The sequence below is a fragment of the Octopus bimaculoides genome, chromosome 2, assembly GCF_046866305.1.
Source record: "Octopus bimaculoides isolate indiv1 chromosome 2, ASM4686630v1, whole genome shotgun sequence".
NCBI lineage: Eukaryota > Metazoa > Mollusca > Cephalopoda > Octopoda > Octopodidae > Octopus > Octopus bimaculoides.
The window spans coordinates 76063914-76083684 of NC_142929.1; the positions used below are offsets into that span (position 1 = coordinate 76063914).

A 19771-nucleotide genomic window follows, 5' to 3' on the forward strand; every position below is an offset into this window, starting at 1 on the left:
CTTTTCTATCATAGTAACCAGAGGAGAGTTCGCTATATAGTATGATCTAGGGAAGTCATTGATACTCCAAGTATGTATGTGTCTGTTTGCATCTCCTTGTCTTGACTGAACATGATAGTTATAAATGAGTATCACAGTCATGCAAGCAATGTCATTCATTTCCAATATTCTGTGAGAACATGTCTGGCCATGGAAAAATATTACCTTGCTTGGAAACAAGTTGTTAATGACAGAAAGTGCATCCAGCTGTAGAAAATCTAACTCAATATTAAGAACTCCATCCAACCCATGCAAGCATAGAAAAGTGGATGTTATAATGATGATGATGATAATTGGAAAACATTGGTGTCCCAGAATTAACTATCAACTGCAATGAAACTGGGCAAATTTTAGCAAAACTGACAGAATTTTATGTTTATTACTTAATTATGATACTAAAACAAATAAATTTATAAATCTTATGTAAAAACTTCATTGAAAATTTTCCAACATGTGCTCTGTCAGTATCTCTGCAAAGTTCAAATCTATTCTTAGCAATGTGAAACACATTTTGAAGCATTTCAAGACTTATTTCCTGCACTGCCAGCTGAATGTGTTCTTTATGTTCAGCTAAACTACTGCTCCATCCTGGAGATGGTGGTAGAGAAAATGAGTGCCACCAAACTGAAAAAAAGCTGTTGTGGACAGATGAGCCAACAGGAATGAAAATAAAATTGTAAAAAAAAAAATAATAAACAAAATAAAAAATTTATACACTTTTAACAAATATTAAATATGATAAGCATAAATAAAAGTGAGTTTGTAAAGAAAATTGTCCAATTTCACTGAAATAGTTAATTCTGGGACACCCTGTATTATGATATACTAAAATTGCAGAAGAAAAAATATTTTAAACTGAAAAGAAAAGAAAAGAAAAAAAGTATTATCGTAAACTTCATGAAAGGCAAACAGTACGAGAAAAAAAAAAAAGAAAAGAAAATTCTTAAAAATAAATAAATACAAGATAAGAAAAGCTATGAAATGATACATATGATGTATGTTGATGCCAACTCATACGGAAAGAATTTATTATTTTTTCTTTCGTTTTTTTCAATACAAAGCAACTGAGGAAGAATTAGATGTAAGCCATGTGCATATTGTTTGTAGTTTCATTTCACTGTTAAGAAACAGAGAAAAAGGTTTGTTTTGTTTTGTTTTTGTTTTAAGAAAGGAAGGAGATCTTTTACCCACCCACCTACCTGCTGTCAGCTTTGAACTCTGCACTACTATCAAATAAAATATTAAAAAAATTTTAAATGCCAATCAATATGAACGTTTTTCTGTGTGTGTGGTGTATGGTGTGTGTGTGTGTGCATGTGTGGGCTTGTTTTTTGTATAAATACACACATACAGGTTTTTCACAGGATTTTTTTCTTAGACAGTCTTTTTCCTTCTTTTAGGGGGGGGGGATACAAATGTGAAGATTTGCATATTGTCGGAAGAAATGCATGCATATATGTAATAGATATATGCATGAACACACTAACATAAGTGCATGTTTGTGAGACAAGGAAATTAGTGAATAGCAAATGGTATGGTAAAAGTGGTTGAATATATTTGGATGTCAACCAGAGCATGTGGATTAAATTCCCACCTGGTTCTCACAATTTTCATTTGATGCACTGACAGGAATCCACACCATGTCACACAGGCATGCACGCACACATATTCTCCCTCTCACATCTCCATAAATATAAATATACAATCTGTAAACTAGGAGATAGACAGACCTTGGTAAGAGAGGTCATATCATTGATGAGGTCTTAAATGGCAACAAAAGGAATCTGGATGAACCTAACTGACTGACTGAATGAATGATTAATCAAACAATCAATTAGTTAATTGGTCACGTAGTTGACTAATAATAATTATTTCAAATTTCGGCACAAGGCCAGCAATTTTAGAGGACAGGTTAGTTGATTTCAGTGACCTCAGTGCTCAACTGGTACTTTATCGATCCTAAAAGGATGAAAGGCAAAACTGACCCTGGCAGAATTTGAACTCTGAATGTAAAGTGCCAGAAAATAATAAAAGAAGTGACATAGAACCAGTGCATGTTTTTTTTTTTATTGTTGGCACAATGACCTTCCCAAGATACAATGAAATCTCACTATAATCAGGTTTATATACTTTCTGATTTAGTAGTCTACAAATAGATATCCTACTTTTGTACATACACACACACACACATTCATACATGTGCATGTATACACAGGCAATATGATGAAAGAAAAACTGAAACTACCAAGAACAGAAGCAAACGGTTGTTGAGCAAGTAGAGTGAAGATGTCAATTAGTTGTGTATGAAGAAATATTCTGAAGAATTTAGTAGCTCAATCTTCTAAGTTGGGAACTACAAATGGCTGAAGTAGTAATTATAGCTGCTCTATATACAGGAGCTATTCACTTCCAAAATTCATATTCATTATGGACATTGATTGATGAAGAGGTTAAAAAAAAAATTTTTTAAACAAAAGAAAAAACAGCAACGGAGTTGAGAAATATATCCATTTGGTTCTCTTGTAATTTTTAAAAAGTTAATGCCTATTTTTTTCTTATTTTTTCTTTCCTTCCGTGATGTGGTTGGCATCGATCATCAAACAGTAGCATCGGAGAATCTTGGGAGTAAATTGGCAATATTCCTGGCTACTTCCTGATTCCATATTGATAATACAATTAATTCAAATGTGACCAGTCACTGAAACTTCTTCAGCTGTGTTTCGAGTCTCCTTTATTGTGCTTGGAGCCCTAAATAAAAAAAAAAGAAAGAGAAAAAAAAATTATACCATATTTAATGGCACATAAGATGCATATTTTCTTCCCCAAAATATTCAATAAATAAAATAAATAGGTGCAGGCATGGCTGTGTGGTAAGAAGTTTGATTTACAACCACATGGTTGTGGGTTCAGTCCCACTGTGTGAACACCTTGGAAAAGTGTCTTCTACTACAGCCTAGGGCTGACCAAAGTATTTTGAGTAGATATAGCAGATAGAAACAAGCCCATCGTGTGTGTGTGTGTGTTGGTGTGTTTACATCCCTGTAACTTAGCAGCTCAGAAAAAGGAGACTGACAGAATAAGTATCAGGCTTAAAAAAAAAAGTACCAGGGTTGATTTAACTGATTAAAACTTCAAGGCAGTGCCCCAGCATGGCTGCAGTCTAATGACTGAAACAAGTAAAAGATAGAAGGGAAATCACCCTGGGTCCTATATTACAGGTTTTAATGCATTAAATGTATTTTTCTTGAATGTGTGCAGATGAAACTGGGGTGTGTCTAATATGCCTATGTCTTTTATGCCATCAAATACAGTAATACTAAATAAAGGGAATGCAGAAAACACAAAATCAATAAGTCTTTTTTTTACTCTCCCTGTTTCTGGCTGTCTACTGTCAACACTCTCTCTGCTATACTACTTCCTCAGTCTACATTCCTTAAGTTACTGAGCCCTCATTTACTGCACACAAGGTATACTTGCTTCCCTCGTTGGTGCTATGATGGAAAACCCATCTCCATCACATTCCTTCAAGAGTCATTGATGAATGAGGCTACTTTTCTAGTGTTGGTGTCATGAGATAATGCATCCAGTACATATTATAAAGTGGCTGGCAAATGAGCAGTGAACGTATAAGGTTGTGAGGGCCATTTACTTATCTTCACCATCATCACTGTTTAACGTCCGCTTTCCATGCTGGCATGGGTTGGACGGTTTGACTGGGGATTGGCAAGGTTTCTTCAGCTGGATGTCCTTCCTAACGCCAACCACTCCAAGTGTATAGTGGGTGCTTTTTACGTGCCACTGACACGGAGCCAGTCAGGTGGTACTGGCATCAACCACACTTGAATGGAGCTTTTTACATGTCACCAGCATCAGAGAGCTATTCAACTTCTCTAGTATTGGTGTCACAAGGAAATGCACCGAGTATTTTATAAAAAACACTATATATTTTTAGATGAAAGAAATGTATATATGCATTTTTTTATCTTTTAAATTTCTATTCTTTCATTGTTTGATTAGCATGGCACCAATGGCAAATGTCTTCTGATATAGCCTGGAGTTGACCAGTCTTAAACATGAAAACTGGTCAAGAGTAACAATGTGAAAGCTTGTCAGAGGAATTCTTTCAGCTTTTGTTTGGTTGTCTTATTCTGTCACTCAACTTAATAACATGACCTGAGCTTTGGGTGCCATTAGCAAAGTTCACTCTGTTCCACGTATTTAACCCTTTCGTTACTATATTTCTGACCAAAATACACCCCTCATGAGTTTCAATTAAATTCTATAATAATCATAAATTTAGACTAGTTTAAACAACTGTAATTTTTACTTATCAACATATTAATGTGATATTTGGAACATAATTAAAGAAAGGGTTCTTAATCAATTCTATTGCATAACTTTTGTCTCAAAGTGACTCTAATTACAGGTAAATCCAGGTAAACTGAACAAAATGTAAAAATATTTAAATCTTGTTTAAATATCACCATAGAAAATGAATCATCAGCTAATATTCAAATGGGTATGCAACAAAATTTTGATATAGAAGAATTGTGCACATCACTAGATTATCAGTAGAATTTAATGCACAGAAGAACAAGTGTACCATAAAGGTGAAATAAACTGAAATACTGGAATTTGTTTTTGAAGAAAACTAGAAAATTAAATACATCAACTAAATGAAATATACTCACACACATACATAAATACACAGGAACATATATAATAAAGATTTACATTAGAAATTAAATCAAAACTCATCACTCACCTTATAGGTAAATTACAATTACAGATAAATTAAAATTACAAGTAAATAAAAATCTAATCATACATATAATCATACAATCTAATCATACATATATACAATATTCACACAATATTTCTATCATGGAAAGTTGTATAACATCCCACTCTACACACTGCAACCATGCAGAATGCACATTGGAAAGGCGTTTCAACTGGCCTTCCACTGGGAGTTTTCTTTGTTGATAGACATTCACGGCACTGCTTTTGCGACCTCCGATTTTTTCTAATTTATGGCGATTAACTGAACTCAGAGGGATATCTCTCTGGCAGGCTTTGCTTTTCCTTCCTGTAGTTATTTTTTTGGAGGAATAACCTGCCCTCAACTGCATTGCTACATCTGCTCGGAACTGCAGATGGTCACATCACTTGCGAGCCCCTCCTGATTTGGTATATAAATGCATTTCCGATGCTCATATTTACTATGTACCAAACCAGGTATCGCCACCATTTATTACCCGGTCTACCAACTGGATAATAATTCATTATCTGGTCCAGCCGATCCACACCACCCATGTACCTGTTATAATCAAGGTTCACAAACAGGGTGCCATTTTCATCAACACATGGTTGTGCACTGGTAGATGGAAAATTTATCTGCCTCTTATCTCTGTATGTGGTCGCTAGTAGATTTCCTTTCTGCTGTTGGATAATTTCACCACTTTCTTTTAATTTTGCTTTTTTTATATCCAACAGCAGCCCTTTTCTACTAGCAATTACTGTAGCACACGTATATGTTGTCACAGCTTCTAAATTCACTGCAAGTTTGACCAAACTAAAAAATCAGTCAAAAAATAATATATATCCCTGCCATGGTATGGAATTGATAAATTCCAGACCACATCGTACCCTAGGCTATGCTGACTAACATTATTGTCTCTTTTCCTTGAATAAAAACTAAATCCGCAGCAGTACCCACAAACTTTGATCCCCCATTTCATGGGATTTCCTAGCATATACTGTTTGTTTACATTCTGTGTAACGGTTTGTTTTTGCAGTGATCGCTTCAAACAAGCATACTGGAAAAAATAAGAAAAAAAAAGTCTAACGGTTTTGCTTCCTGAGAAAGACTATGGGTAGATCGCATCTCCCCAGAAAAATTGTTAATAAAAACATTTAAAAACTTTTTACTCCATTCCGATGTAAAATTGTCTTCGCTGTCACAATCGCCACTTTCAGTTTCTTCAGAATCGCTGCTTTCAGTTTCAGATACAGAAATATCCGATTCATTCTTGTACACCATGTGCTTTTGTACCTCATTCATTCTTTTTCTCAATATCTTCATATCTTCCATTGAAAAACCTTCAAATTTGGAATCACTGCTTGATAGCATGAAATTCCTCTCCATTTTCAAAGTTGAAAAAAAAATCAACTCTGAAAAAATGTGGAAAAAAATCTCCCAAAATAACTAAGTTCAGATATGTTAAACAATGTCAGATACTATAACTCAACTATTTACTAAGTGAAATCACGTGTTTTCATGAATGTACTAACGAGATTTGTGTTCAAATTCACATTTAAATAACAATGGGTACTCTCGGTCTTATGAACCAAAAGATCTTTCGGCCGGCCACGGCTGGGTTGGTATCGAAAGGGTTAAGCTAGGGTCTCCAGTTTGGACTCAGAAAAGGGTTGTGGATGCTGACCTCCGTCTGACTCAGCCATAAAAAAAAAAAAGTAGAGAAACCACTTTTCAACTTAAACCTGTTTCATAGCTTAACTCCGCCTTCCCATCATTCTAGTTCAAGAAAACTCACTTTTAATTTATCCAATTCCGACTTCAATGAACGGACTTTTGATTTTTCCTGTTCCAAGTCTTGAGTTAATTTCACCACCTACAAGATAAAGTCAAAAGAGATAGTAAAACAGTTTTGATGCACAAAAAGTCAATGGTCTATTTAGATTGTTTGTTAACCTGTTTCTGATGTTAGAAGCCAGTTGAACCTCTTATCTCAATATTATATTTAGAAAAACCTGTTATAGCAGTTGTGTGGTAATAAATCAAGTCAAGCAGATAATAGAAAATTTTTCAATGATTTAGAGGCAACAATGGTCATGACATGAAACTTCCATAGTTTACTGACACTGACCCTAAAGGTCAAATATTACAGTATCTGCATTGCCTCCCGGTGCTTTTCATAAAATTCTGGTCACATAACTACTCTAATTGGCTTGACTAACAAATGTCCCACTTACTACTTCAGTTCAGCCTAATAGCTAGGGTGTGTGGCTCATTATCGTAAGACCATAGGTTCAATTCTTGCGCTAGGCAGCAAGTTGTGTTTTTGGCAAAGCACTTCATTTCACATTGCCTGTAGTAGCAGAATGCTAATATACCCTTGCTTTCTCTCCAGCAACCACACTCTGAATGTTCCAGTGTGCCAAGGGTGAGGGACCCAAAAGGATGTCTATGTCTGTTTGCAACTAAAATAATTAGTGAATGCATGGTACCAAGCCATACTTGCTTGGATTGTATTTGCTACACCATAACTGAGTAAGCATTAATAGCAAGGACACCCAACTGTATTGGGAGGTTATTAAAAGGAAAAAAACACCCCAACAAATACCCCTCTTTTAACACATCTAAATAACAGATTCAATAAAATATACTGAACTATTAGTTTCAATAAGTAATAAGCCGGACTAAGATGATAAATAATTAAGTAGATAATTAATTCAACATATTTTGCTTTGTAGTTTAGAAGTAAAAGCACTAAATGAACTAGGAACCAGTTGGCTTAAATCCTACTACTGACAATACGTTACATTATTACATATTGAAAAAGTGTTGTGGCTTTCTATGTCAATGCAATACAAAATAGAAGTGACTTACTTCATGATATAACATTGGATGATAATAAAAGGTACTTGTACATCTATATAAAATAATAATGAATTTATAGAAACTTCCAATAACACAAGTTGGTAAGTGAAATGAATATACAGCCAGTCCCTCTATTCCCATCTGTCACTTCCTCTCACTCTTCCGTGAATTTACTTCCCCACCCATACCACTTCTCTTATATTTACCTTCCTCTAATTTGAAGAAGGCATGCTCTAACACATCTCCACTACCACCACCACTATCTTTGTTCTCCAACTGGAGTAAACATGCATTTCCCCTACAGCAAGGCACCTGTTCCTGTCCCTCTATCATACTTCAACTTCTCCTCACCTGACATACATCCACCTCTCTCAATACTACCACCCCACTCAGTTGAGGTGGTCTTGTCTTGCAAGTTACTTACTTCACTAATGCTGGTGCCATGTAAAATGCACCCAGGACATTCTGTAAAGTGGTTGGCATTAGGAAGAGTATTATACAACCATAGAAACCATGCCAAAGGTAGCATTGGAGCTTAGTGCAGTTCTCTGCCTCACTAGCCTCTGTTGAACCATCCAACCCATGCCAGCATGGAAAACAGACATTAAGTGATAATGATTTTCAAATAAAATACTTATTTGCAATTTTCCAGAATCATCCTTACACTCCCTTATCTTTTTAGGCAAATCATTAATTTTAATACAGCCTTAGTTTGTTCAAGAAAACATTTACTTTTACACAATTTCAAATGAAATATTTTTAAAAAATATTTATCAAATTCTCAGATGAATTACTTTTTTACAGACTAATATTTTTTGGATGAAACATTTTCACACATCTTATATTGCCATGTGTGGCAAGCTGGCAGAATTGTTACCACACTGGGCAAAGTGCTTAGCAGCATTTCGTCCATCTTTACACTGAGTTCAAATTCCAGTGAAGTCAACTTTGCCTTTTATTCTTTCAGGACCAATAAAATTAGTACCAGTTGAGTACTGGAGTCAGTGTAATCAACATACCCACCAACCCAAATTTCAGCCTATATGCCTATAATAGAAAGGATTATTTTTACTATTATTATATAACCAAAACTAATAATATCCTTTCTATTATACACACACGGCCTGAAATCTAGGACAGGAATCTAGTTGATTACATCAATTCGTAAAAAATGCCACAGAACTGCTATTATTAGAAGGTCAGGTTTGTGTAGGATGAAAGATTGCAAAGATAAAGCACTATACAAGAAATTAATAATGAATGAAACTGAAAATAGGAGGGTAAAGAAAAGAATGTATGGTTAATTTCATAGGGATGTTGAAGATAAGAAAGACAGAGAAAAAAGATGACTGTGGATGACTAAAAGTGATTTAAAACCAGAAACAGAGGCTCTAATCTGAGCTGCCCAAGAGCAAGCACTAAGAACAAACTACATAAAATACAGAATAGACAACACAGCAGAAAGTGATAAGTGCGGAATCTGTGGACAAAACAGTGAAACTGTATGGCATATTACCAGCCAATGTACACTACTAGCCCAGAAGGAATATAAGAGACGCCACGACAATATAGCCAGGCTTGTCCATTGGACACTTTGCAACAAGTATGAACTTGACAGAGCAAAAAATTGGCACGACCACAAACCTGAAGGCATTGTTGAAATTAGAAATGCAAAGATCCAATGGGATTTTATGATTCAGTGCGACCATGAGATAGAGAATAGGAAGCCAGACATAGTCTTAATTGAAAAAGAAAGCAAACTATGCTGGATCATAGATATAGCATGCCCAGCTGACAACAAAGTATGCAATAAGGAAGAAAGAAAAGTCGAGAGATATGACAGGTTAGCTTGGGAAGTTAAGCAGTTGTGGTTGATGAAAAAGGTAGTAGTAGTACCAATAATTGTCGGAGCCCTGTGAACAGTGAGCAAAAATCTTGAGAAGTACATGGAACAAATAGGGACTGCAATAAGGATGGAGCACTTGAAGAAAACAGCACTGCTTGGAACCACTTGAATACTCCGGAAGGTGTTTGAAAAATAAGGTGTTACCTTAGTTCATTGGTAGTGAACATCTGACACCATAGTACATCTACAGCGTTAGAAGCTGTGCAAAGGCAATAATAATAATAATAATAAATAATAATAATAACAATAATAATACATACTGAATAACAACATGGACATGCTACACTGGGCTGCCCATTCAAAAAAAAAATCTAATGCAACAACATCGGTGGAATTAGATAAAGGAACCTGTGGAAGACTTGAAGGATCTGGTCTTTTAATGAAAATAATTAAAAAAAAAAAATTTTACTGCCATACAAAGCACAATTTCTCCTATGCATGATGTCTCAGTGAAACATGTGCGAAACACACACATGAAGTCAACACCGGAAAGTTTACAAATTATAAAATAGAAATGGAACAAAACTGTGAGTACATAAATTGAGCAATTACGCATACACTGGTATGTCTACACAATCATATATACATTTTGATACCCACAGGACTACACACACATCTCAATGTTTACACACTATATGAAATTTACAGGGCACACATTCACATATATGAGAACACGTGTCACAAACGAAGCAAAAACCAAAAACAAAACTTTTTTCTGTTTTATTTTTCAAACAGACATAGTGAACCATAGTGAACCATTCATAAGTTTAAAAACACCACAAAAAACTATGTTTGGAGATAAACAAAAAAAAATACAGACGAATACAGATCTGTTAGCCTTAATAAGCTTCAGTACAAGCAATGTTTACATGCAGAGAACTCAGTGACAGTGTTGTCTCAAAAAATTGACCCTAAACAGACAAATCCATCCCCTAATGTCAACGTTGAAGCTCATCATGCCTCAGTGATAACAAAGCAAATTACAAACCAGATTAGTCGTCGACTGGATCACAAAGGACCATGTACTCGATACAGATCTGTTAGCCTTAAGAAGCTATGTTATGAGTAATGTTTACCTGCAGAGAACTGAGATGGTGTTGTCTCAAAAAATTGACCCTAAACAGACAGATCCGTCCCCTAATGTCAACGTCGAAGCTCATCATGCCTCACTGTTAACAAAGCAAAATACAAACTGGAATGGTCATCGACCAGATTACAAAAGGCCACGTACTCGAATGAGGAACTAGATTTGATACGAGAAATCAGTAACTGGTTCAAATCTTCCTGACACACAGGAGCTGGAAGTACCCCACAACCAGAATATTCCAAAAGATGGCCATCCATGCTTGTCATCAAACAACCAAAAGAAGAAGAATGAAAAATGGTCTAGGGAAGATAATAAAGAAGTTCTTACAGCCTTCTACCATGCCATATATTTCCCCACAAATAAATCTAACACTGTACAAACCTACTTAAACTGGAGACAGAAACACCTTGAAGTAAGACCCTACATACACAGTAACAAACTTGTTAATGTCAGAAGAAACATTATGAAAAAATAATTACTAACTGAAGTAGAGATTGACCAAATTAAACAAGCAGTAAGGGAAAAAAAGAACAAAGCTGCAGCTAAAGAAGATACTACAGAGGAAATAATTATAGACCAGCCCAGGTCTGATGAATATGCAGTAATGATTGAAGGAGTTAATATAACTAATAAGCAAAGTGAAATATTCTCTGAACCAACCATAAACACTAAGGCAGATGAAAATCAAATAGATGAAGAAAGTCACAGAAATTGACCCAACTGAACTAGATGATCTAAAAAATCAAATCATGATTGAATGGCTGAAAATTAAAGAAACCAGTATGAATGAACACGATACTCTCCCAAAATTTCGCAATTCTAACCAAAACCTGAAAATAATTGGTAAAATTCACCTTGCACTTAAGGATACAATTTCAGCTAATGATCAACCACCTGTACTATGCATCCGCGAAAATCTCAACAATTCTATGTGGTGAAAAGATTAGAAAACGACAACATTCCCACAAAAAGCAAGAGCGTATTCAACACCAAATGAAGCTACTTAGGTCTGACATAGAATGTTTGAAAAACCTTAAGTTTGACAAGAATCAAACCTACAAAAACCCGAAAATTAAAGAAAATATATAATATGAAAACCATATTTGACATTGATAACACCATAGAAACCATCAAGCAAAAGGTATGTGCTAAAGCTACCCGCATAGCAAGGTATGAAAAGCGTGTTAGATTCAAGGACAACATGTTCAAAAATAACCCCAAAAATGTTTACAGGAAGATAGGGAAGATACTAGCTACAGTAAAGTCTGTCCCATCAAAAGAAGTGCAGGAATTTTGGAATAAAATTTGGGCAGAAGAAAAAACACACAATGAAAAGGCCCCTTGGATTGATAGAATATCTACAGACTTAGACTCCTTAGAGGAGCAAAAGTGGGAGGGTGTCAAGGTAGAAGACAAGATCTGCTCTCAGGAGGTCAAGCAAATGGAAGTCTTCAGGAAAGAATAAAATTCCTAACTTCTGGTTGAATGCCTTCCCAGAGAGCCATGAACTACTAACAAAACTTTACAACAATGTTTTGCAACATCTTAGTATGATCTGCTCTTGGCTAGTTAATGGTTTAACATTCCAAAAAATGAAGAAACAAATGAACCAAAAGATTATCGACCCATAACCTGCTTAACAACAATGTATAAAACGCTAACATCTGTCCTGACTGACTATACCTATAGTTTTTTAATAGAGAGTAGCATATTCCCTAATGAGCAAAGAGGATGTAAACGTGGATCTATAATGGTTGTAAAGATCAGCTACTCATCAATAAGATGATCTTAGAAGATTGTCGCAAACAACACAAAAACTTGTCAATAGCCTGGATAGACTATAAAAATGCTTTCGATACCACATAGATGGATTAAGAAATGTCTGGAAATGTATAAAATAGCTCCTACTCTGCAAAACTTTTTGTCTGTAAGTATGAAACCATGCAGAACTACACTGACTTTGAACAGTGACAATGAATCTCTAAATGCTGGATTTGTAAGAATGTCATTTGGCATTTTCCAGGGTGACTCACTATTACCACTCCTCTTTTGTCTAGCCTTAATACCTCTCTCAAAATTGCTCAATGATGCACAGTACAGTTATAAAATGTTTGATAAAAATATAAATCATCTCATTTACATGAATGATTTAAAGCTCTTTGCAAAAAATGACCAACAACTCAAGGGCTTACTAGCGATTGTTAAACAATTCAGTGAGGACATCAGGATGCAATTTGGCCTTGATAAATGTGCAAAAGGTGCCTTTATCAAAGGAAAATTGACAGAAACATCTAACGTTAACCTTGACCAGCAGAATGTCATAAAAGAGTTAGAACCAGCGGAGAGCTACAAATACCTAGGGGACAGAATCAAACATGATCAGAAGAGAATGTTATCGCAGGGTGACAGCAATACTGAAGACAGAGCTGAATGCAAGAAACAGGATCGAAGCAATCAATGCTTTAGCCATACCAGTTGTGACTTACAGTTTCAAAATCATTAACTGGCCAATTACCGAAATATGTAATCTTGACAGAAAAATACGAAAACTGTTGACAATGCATAGAATGCACCACCCTAAGGCAGATATAAAACAACTTTATCGGCTAAGAAAAGAGGGAGGCTGTGGACTTTTACAACTGGCATTAACTATGAAGATTGCCACAATTGGCCTAGACACCTACCTGAAAAACTCTGAGGACTGGATGTTAAAACTTGTCTCAAAACATGAAAACAAGAAAGCATCATACTCAGTAACAAAACAGGCAAAGGAATATCTAAGTGAATTTCAAATAAAACAAATTCTGGAATTAGACATACTAGAAACAAGCACAGAAAAAGCTAAGCGTTTGAAAACCTGCGCTAAAACTGCTACCTTAGATATTCTTACTGATAAATGACAAGAAAAACCTCTCAATGGCAAATACCCAAAGAGAGCGAATAATGCTAATGTTGATAAAGCCCTTACCCATCAATGGCTAATGGCTTCTGGCTTAAAATCAGAAACAGAAGGGTTTATTATAGCAGCCCAAGATCAATGCCTACCTACAAGGAACTACCAGGCCAATATATTAAAAAATGGCAGCTCCGCAATATGTCGTGTATGTCAACAACAAAATGAGACCATCGATCATGTTGTCTCCATATGCAGTTTTCTTGTGCCTACAGAGTATTTCAACAGGCATGATAGAACTGCACAATATATTCACTGGGTAATTTGCAAAAACCTGGACTTGCCCCATGATAAAAACTGGTGGGAACACAAACCACCACCAATGCTTGAAAATGATCACATCTCACTCCTCTGGAACTTCACCATTCGAATTGACAGAAAAATAGATGCAAATAGGCCAGACATCATATTGAAAGACTTCAGACAAAAATTTTGCCTCCTCATTGATATGACTCCCAATCTATATAAATATATGTGTCAAGACCTACCAAAAACTGAGCAAGTATAAAGATCTTGAAATAGAAATTAGCAAAATATGGAACCTGAAGACTAAAATAATACCTGTTGTCATAGGTGCCCTAGGAATGATAGCAAAAGGGGCTGATTGCTACCTAGCTCAGATACCAGGAAACCCCAAAATGGCAGAAATTCAAAAGATAGTGCTCATGGGAACTGCCCATATCCTACATAAAATACTGTCTATGTAATCTCAAATTTTAAAACAAACACATAATTTTCTTATGATTTCTTAAACATTCTATAGAACAAAACCAAATATATGGCACCCTAGGCATAACACCAACATGAACTTCTAACTTGTTGTCTCTTGAGGTCTCTGGGTAAGACTTGCAGCCAACTTGTACGAATGCAAAGCATAAGCCAAACATAAAAAAAAAGGCGATGATGGTGGTAATAATAATAATAATAAACACTTTCTGTCCATATTAACTCAAGAATGTATAAAATTTGTTATTTGGGGTTCACTTTAAAAGTATCCTGCAAACAAAATTAAAATATTTTAATGTAAACATGGAAACAACTGAGGAAGATGTATGTACCGCAAATCCTCGAGTATAGTCCACCCTTGAGTATAATACACAGGGGATTTTTAGGGGGTTGTACCTCTGAAAAACCTAAACCTTGTGTATAATACGCACCCCTTCTCTAACTTCAGTCAAGGAGGTCTATATAACGTCCTTGGTTTGTAAACATATATACAGTACCGTCCTTTATTATTATTGTGTATATAACATAATGCAAATGTGTAGCTTTTTTGTGCACTTTGCAGAAAATAAAGAAATAACTGTAATAACGTCAGTGAAAAATAAATATTAAGTAAATTACCTTTACATATTTATCACTATCAGTTACAAAAGCAAAAACATTTGTTCAAATCTTTCAAATTCAACGTCACTTTCAGCATCAAATAACTGTTCCATTTGTTCCTCCGTAAACATGTCAGCATCATTATAGTGTAAATTTCCGTCATAGTCAGATTCATAGTCAACATCAGAAGATTCACTTTCATTAATCTCATCTTTTCATACAACGTCATCCTGAGTACCATCCAGTACAGATGATTTATTTATTTATTTATGTGTTTCAGCCAAGTGGCTGCGGTCATGCTGGTGCACCACCGTGAGAAAAATATGGAACGCTTCACGAATTTGCGTGTCATCCTTGCGCAGGGGCCATGCTAATCTTCTCTGTATCGTTCCAATTTTAGAATATGTACCGCCGTAGCTAGTATGATATACAACATTTGATAAAAAATTTCACAATAACCTAGGGATCAAGTTCATTCCATTGCATACACAATCCATTTGCATATCAAAGTCAGGTCATCAACATCAAATTTTCTTCCGGCAGCCCTATAACCATGCTTTTCAGCATATGATATAACTTCAAGTTTAAACATAGCTGAATAAGATCTACAAGGCATTTTATGGACATGTAATGTATAAAATGTTTTATTGGAGATTAATGGACACGTTAAAGTCCCGCTTATAAAAAACCCTAGTAAAGACCCACAGTAGTTCAAATATTTAATACTGGTATTTAATTAAGTATCTATTGTTTGCCACGGTTATGATGCAAATTGCTAATACAAACAGTAGGATGAACTATTTAGCGCTAAACTATTAAGCACAATTCATGTGTAATTAAGCCAGCAGCACCTAGTCGAACAAACACTTCCACGCATGAGTAATATAATAATGGTGATGTTCTTAACTGTTAAATGGGAATGTAAATATGTTTGCAAATTGTTTTTGTTACATGTTATTCTGTGTTCTGAATACTTTTATTTTAATAAATGTTGCTTATTGCAAGTTATGGATGATTCTTTTATGACTTCATTGCTTTCAGGCTTAGCTTAAGGTATTTTTGAGCCCGACATCACAAAATACGTCTGAATAAACATTGCCGGACAGCAAATAGAGACTTGGACATTGCTTAGAAAATATTTTTCATTTTTAACCTCGTATATAGTAAGCACTAGGGATTTTGGCCTCTAAATTTTGGGAAAAAAAGGTGGATTATACTTGAGGATTTATGGTAGATGTTATCTAAATCTCAACTCTGTGTATGTGTGTGTGTGTGTGTGTAGCTCTGAAATGATGTAGGTAAACCATTCATATCTGAAATGTATGAACATTCCTCATCCATTCATGTAACATGTGTTTTAGACAAATATTATTGAGGCACAGCTAGATGCCCTCCCTTCTTGTAACTAGTCCTTACCAGTTTTTCAAGTTAGAGACTTTTATTCCATGCGACTTCAAGAGTGCAGTGTAGGTATGACTGTGTGATTAGGAAGCTTAGTTTGCAACCATGATTTGAAGTTCAGTTTCACAATGTAGCACCTTGAGCAAGTATCTTCTACTATAGCCCTGGGTCGACAAATGCCTTGTTAGTGAATTTGGTGTACTTGAGAAGACATATCAAGCTAAGTAAAATTGCAACCATCCATACATGCAGGCATGTCCTTACTGGCCATGCCCCCACTCCCCGTCCTAGCTCAGAAGTTTTTGTCTTGCCGGTGCCAGCACCATGTAAAATGTACTCTCATGCCAGTGCCACATACAAGGGCACTCAGTACACTGTATAGTAGTTGGCATTAGGAAGGGCATCCAATCCTAGAAACCATGCCAAAACAGACAATTTGGAGCTTGAACAGGTCTCTGGCTGACCAACTCCTGTCAAACTGTCCAACACATGCAGGGAAAACAGACATGATGATGATGATGATGATGATGATGATATACATATATATATATATACGTACACATTTGTGTTTGCTCTCATTACTGCTTGAAAACCAGTGTTAGTTTGTTGATGTCCCCATAACTTAGACTTTCATCAAAAGAGACCGATAGAAAAAGTACCAAACTTATAAAATGAATAAGTACTAGATTTGATTTCTTTGACTAAAACCCTTCAAGGTAGAGCCCCAACATGGTCACAGTCCAATGAGTGAAACAAGTAAAAGAATAAAAGATAAACACAAACAGACATATGTATGCACACACACATATCATTTAACATCTAGTTTCCATGCTATCATGGGTTGGTTGGTTTGACGGAGTCTAATGAGTTGAAAAACTGCATCATGCGCCAATGTCTACTTAGACATAGTTCCTTCAGCTTGATGCCCTTCCTAATACAAACCACTTTAAAAGTTACTAGCACTTATAATTATCACCTCATAACTTGCAAAGCTAAGGGCTTTAAGTGACCCCTATAACTGAGGAAGAATAGAAGAGAGAGTGGGTGATGGTTCTAGGTGTAAGGATGAAGGAGGATAAGTAAGAGAGGAGAGGGTGAGAAAAGAAGTGTGGCAGGGAACAGGGGAGAGAGAAATGATTAGTGACAGGCTTGAGAAAAAGGGATAGATAGTGTTGAAAAGGTGATAGGATAGGTTGTATGAATATGAAAGCTGAGTCTACGACTATCCAACATTATAAGAGATAAGTATGGACAGAAGGTGTGAAGGAAAGAGGAACAGGAAGGGAGTAACAGTCTAGGGTGAAGAGGAATGCTGCGAGTCATTTGAAGGAAAAAGGGCATGGATAGGTCAGATTGAGAAAGATAAGGGTATTGAAGAAGCAGACCTTTTGGGGAAAGGGTTTTTATTTCTCGGAGTATGGCTCTGAGGTTAAAAGGTTCACTTTTCAACCATATGATTTTTGTGCTCTGTCCCACTGTACTTCGGCACATCTACTATAGTCCCAGTCTGATCAATTCCTTGTGAGTGGATTTGGTAGATGGAAACTGTGGGGAAGCCCATTTCACAAAGACACACACCAAACTGGCACAACTCAGTCAATGTTGCTGACTGTTTTAGTGAAAGATAAGGCTTTAAAATCTGCACAGAGTTACCTCTCTTCAGTATTTCCCATTGATAATGGCTAGAGCTAGAAATGCATCTGGGAATCCAATAGAGGGCAGCACTGGATAGATATGGTGTTTTTACACCCTTTTATCCCAAGCAATAGTTTTTTTCTCTAGAGTAACTACAGTAAATTTGCCTTTAATGGTTGAAATATGTCTCAAACATATTTTAACCCACCTAAATTTCACTTATGCCTAAACACTGCTTGAATATGTGTGTGTCTCTGAGTTTGTTCCCCTCACCACTTGACAACCTGTGTTGGTTTGTTTACATCTCTGTAATGTAGCAGTTTGGCAAAATGATCAATCGAAGTACTAGTGTAAAAAAAAAAAAAAAAAAAGTACTGATGTCAATTTGAAATCAGTGCCCCAGTATGGCCACAATCTAATGACCGAAGCATGTAAATGATAGAAAAAAAAAACCCAGGTGGTTTTACCTGATCTGTTAGCTCATCTTTTACGGAAGTTAAGTTATCCACTTGTTCCAGAATATCATATTTTTCTTTCACTGTAAACAACAAAACAAATACAGGAATGAGTAGTGTGAATGAACATTGGATAAAAAAACATTAAGATTGAATTTTGTGTTAAGATGTCAGGAAGAGGAGCATAAATCTCTAAGTGATGGAAACATAGTCAACAACCCTCAAGGTCTGAGTGTATTCTGTTGAAGGGGCAATGACAAGGTCTTTAGAGACTGCCTTACCTCCTGACTACAAAAAATAGAGCCAGGTACAAGCATGGCAGTGGGGTTAAGAAGCTTGCTTTACAACCATGTGGTTCCAAATTCAATCTTACTATGTGGCTCCATGAGCAAGTGTCTGTTATAGCCCCAGGTCAACCAATACCTTGTGAGTGAATTTAGTAGACTGTAAACTCTGCCAGTTTGCTGCCTTTACTAATACTAATACTAATAATAATAGTGAGCTGGCAGAATTGTTATCATGCCAGGTGAAATGCTCAGCAGCATTTTGCCCATCTTTACGTTCTGGGTTCAAATTCCACCAAGGTTGACTTTGCCTTTCATCCTTTCAGGATTGATAAACCAAGTACTAGTTAAGCCCTGGGGTCAATGTAATTGACTTACTCCTCTACCAAAATTGCAGGCCTTGTGCCAAAATTTGAAATTATTATTATTATTATTATTAATAATAATAATAATAATGTTTCTAATTTAAGAACAAGCAATTTGTGGGAAGGTGATTAACCTATACCATTGATCCCAATATTTGACCACCACTATATTTCATTGACCCCTACACACACATCTGCAGCAACATCATATAATCTCTCTACACTGGTATCTGCAGCACAGCAAGTCTTTAAACATCTCAATACTAAAAGTAATACAAGTCCTTGGAAAAAAAAATCTAGGATTCAAAATGGTTTAAAAATAAATGGAACGTTTTGATTAGAATATGTAAGAGAGGTAACTATGGAGAGATGACAAGTGGTTGCAGCAATGAAAAACGAAAGGTAAGGGTGAAGTGTGATATAGGATAAAGAATGGAAACTTGATTTGAGACAGCTATCCAAGATACAACATCTGTAATGCGGATATCAATAAACAACACTAACAGCCAAAAGATCTCTGAGCAATACAAAATAACATAAAATGCCCATAGTTCACAGTCTTCCTTAAGTGGCTGTGCATCTGAGATGCATTTCATATTGCATGAGGAATCTTTGGCCCACATCAGATCTGGGAGAGGTTCAGTTTAAAAAATACATATATATATTAGTGACAGAGGCAGTATTAATAGTGAGAGG

The 19771-nt window shown here is 35.8% G+C and overlaps 1 protein-coding gene and 1 non-coding gene across 3 annotated transcripts in view; both read right to left on the reverse strand.

Annotated features, from left to right (window-relative positions):
* Window positions 1–1014: 1014 nt before the first annotated feature.
* The window catches only part of LOC106875360 (G kinase-anchoring protein 1-B), a 41988-nt gene continuing 23231 nt past the window's right edge, over window positions 1015–19771 (reverse strand). For both annotated transcript variants that reach the window (XM_014923454.3, XM_014923453.3), the window contains 3 exons: window positions 18439–18509; window positions 6597–6674; window positions 1015–2787 (listed from right to left, as the gene is read on the reverse strand). In XM_014923454.3, the coding sequence (XP_014778940.1) occupies window positions 2749–2787; window positions 6597–6674; window positions 18439–18509 (188 nt within the window). In that variant the 3' untranslated portion in view covers window positions 1015–2748. The remainder of the gene's footprint in view (window positions 2788–6596; window positions 6675–18438; window positions 18510–19771) is intronic.
* Window positions 15253–15359, reverse strand: LOC128251482 (U6 spliceosomal RNA). Its single transcript, XR_008267148.1, has one exon. It is a non-coding gene; the product is annotated as a U6 spliceosomal RNA (small nuclear RNA).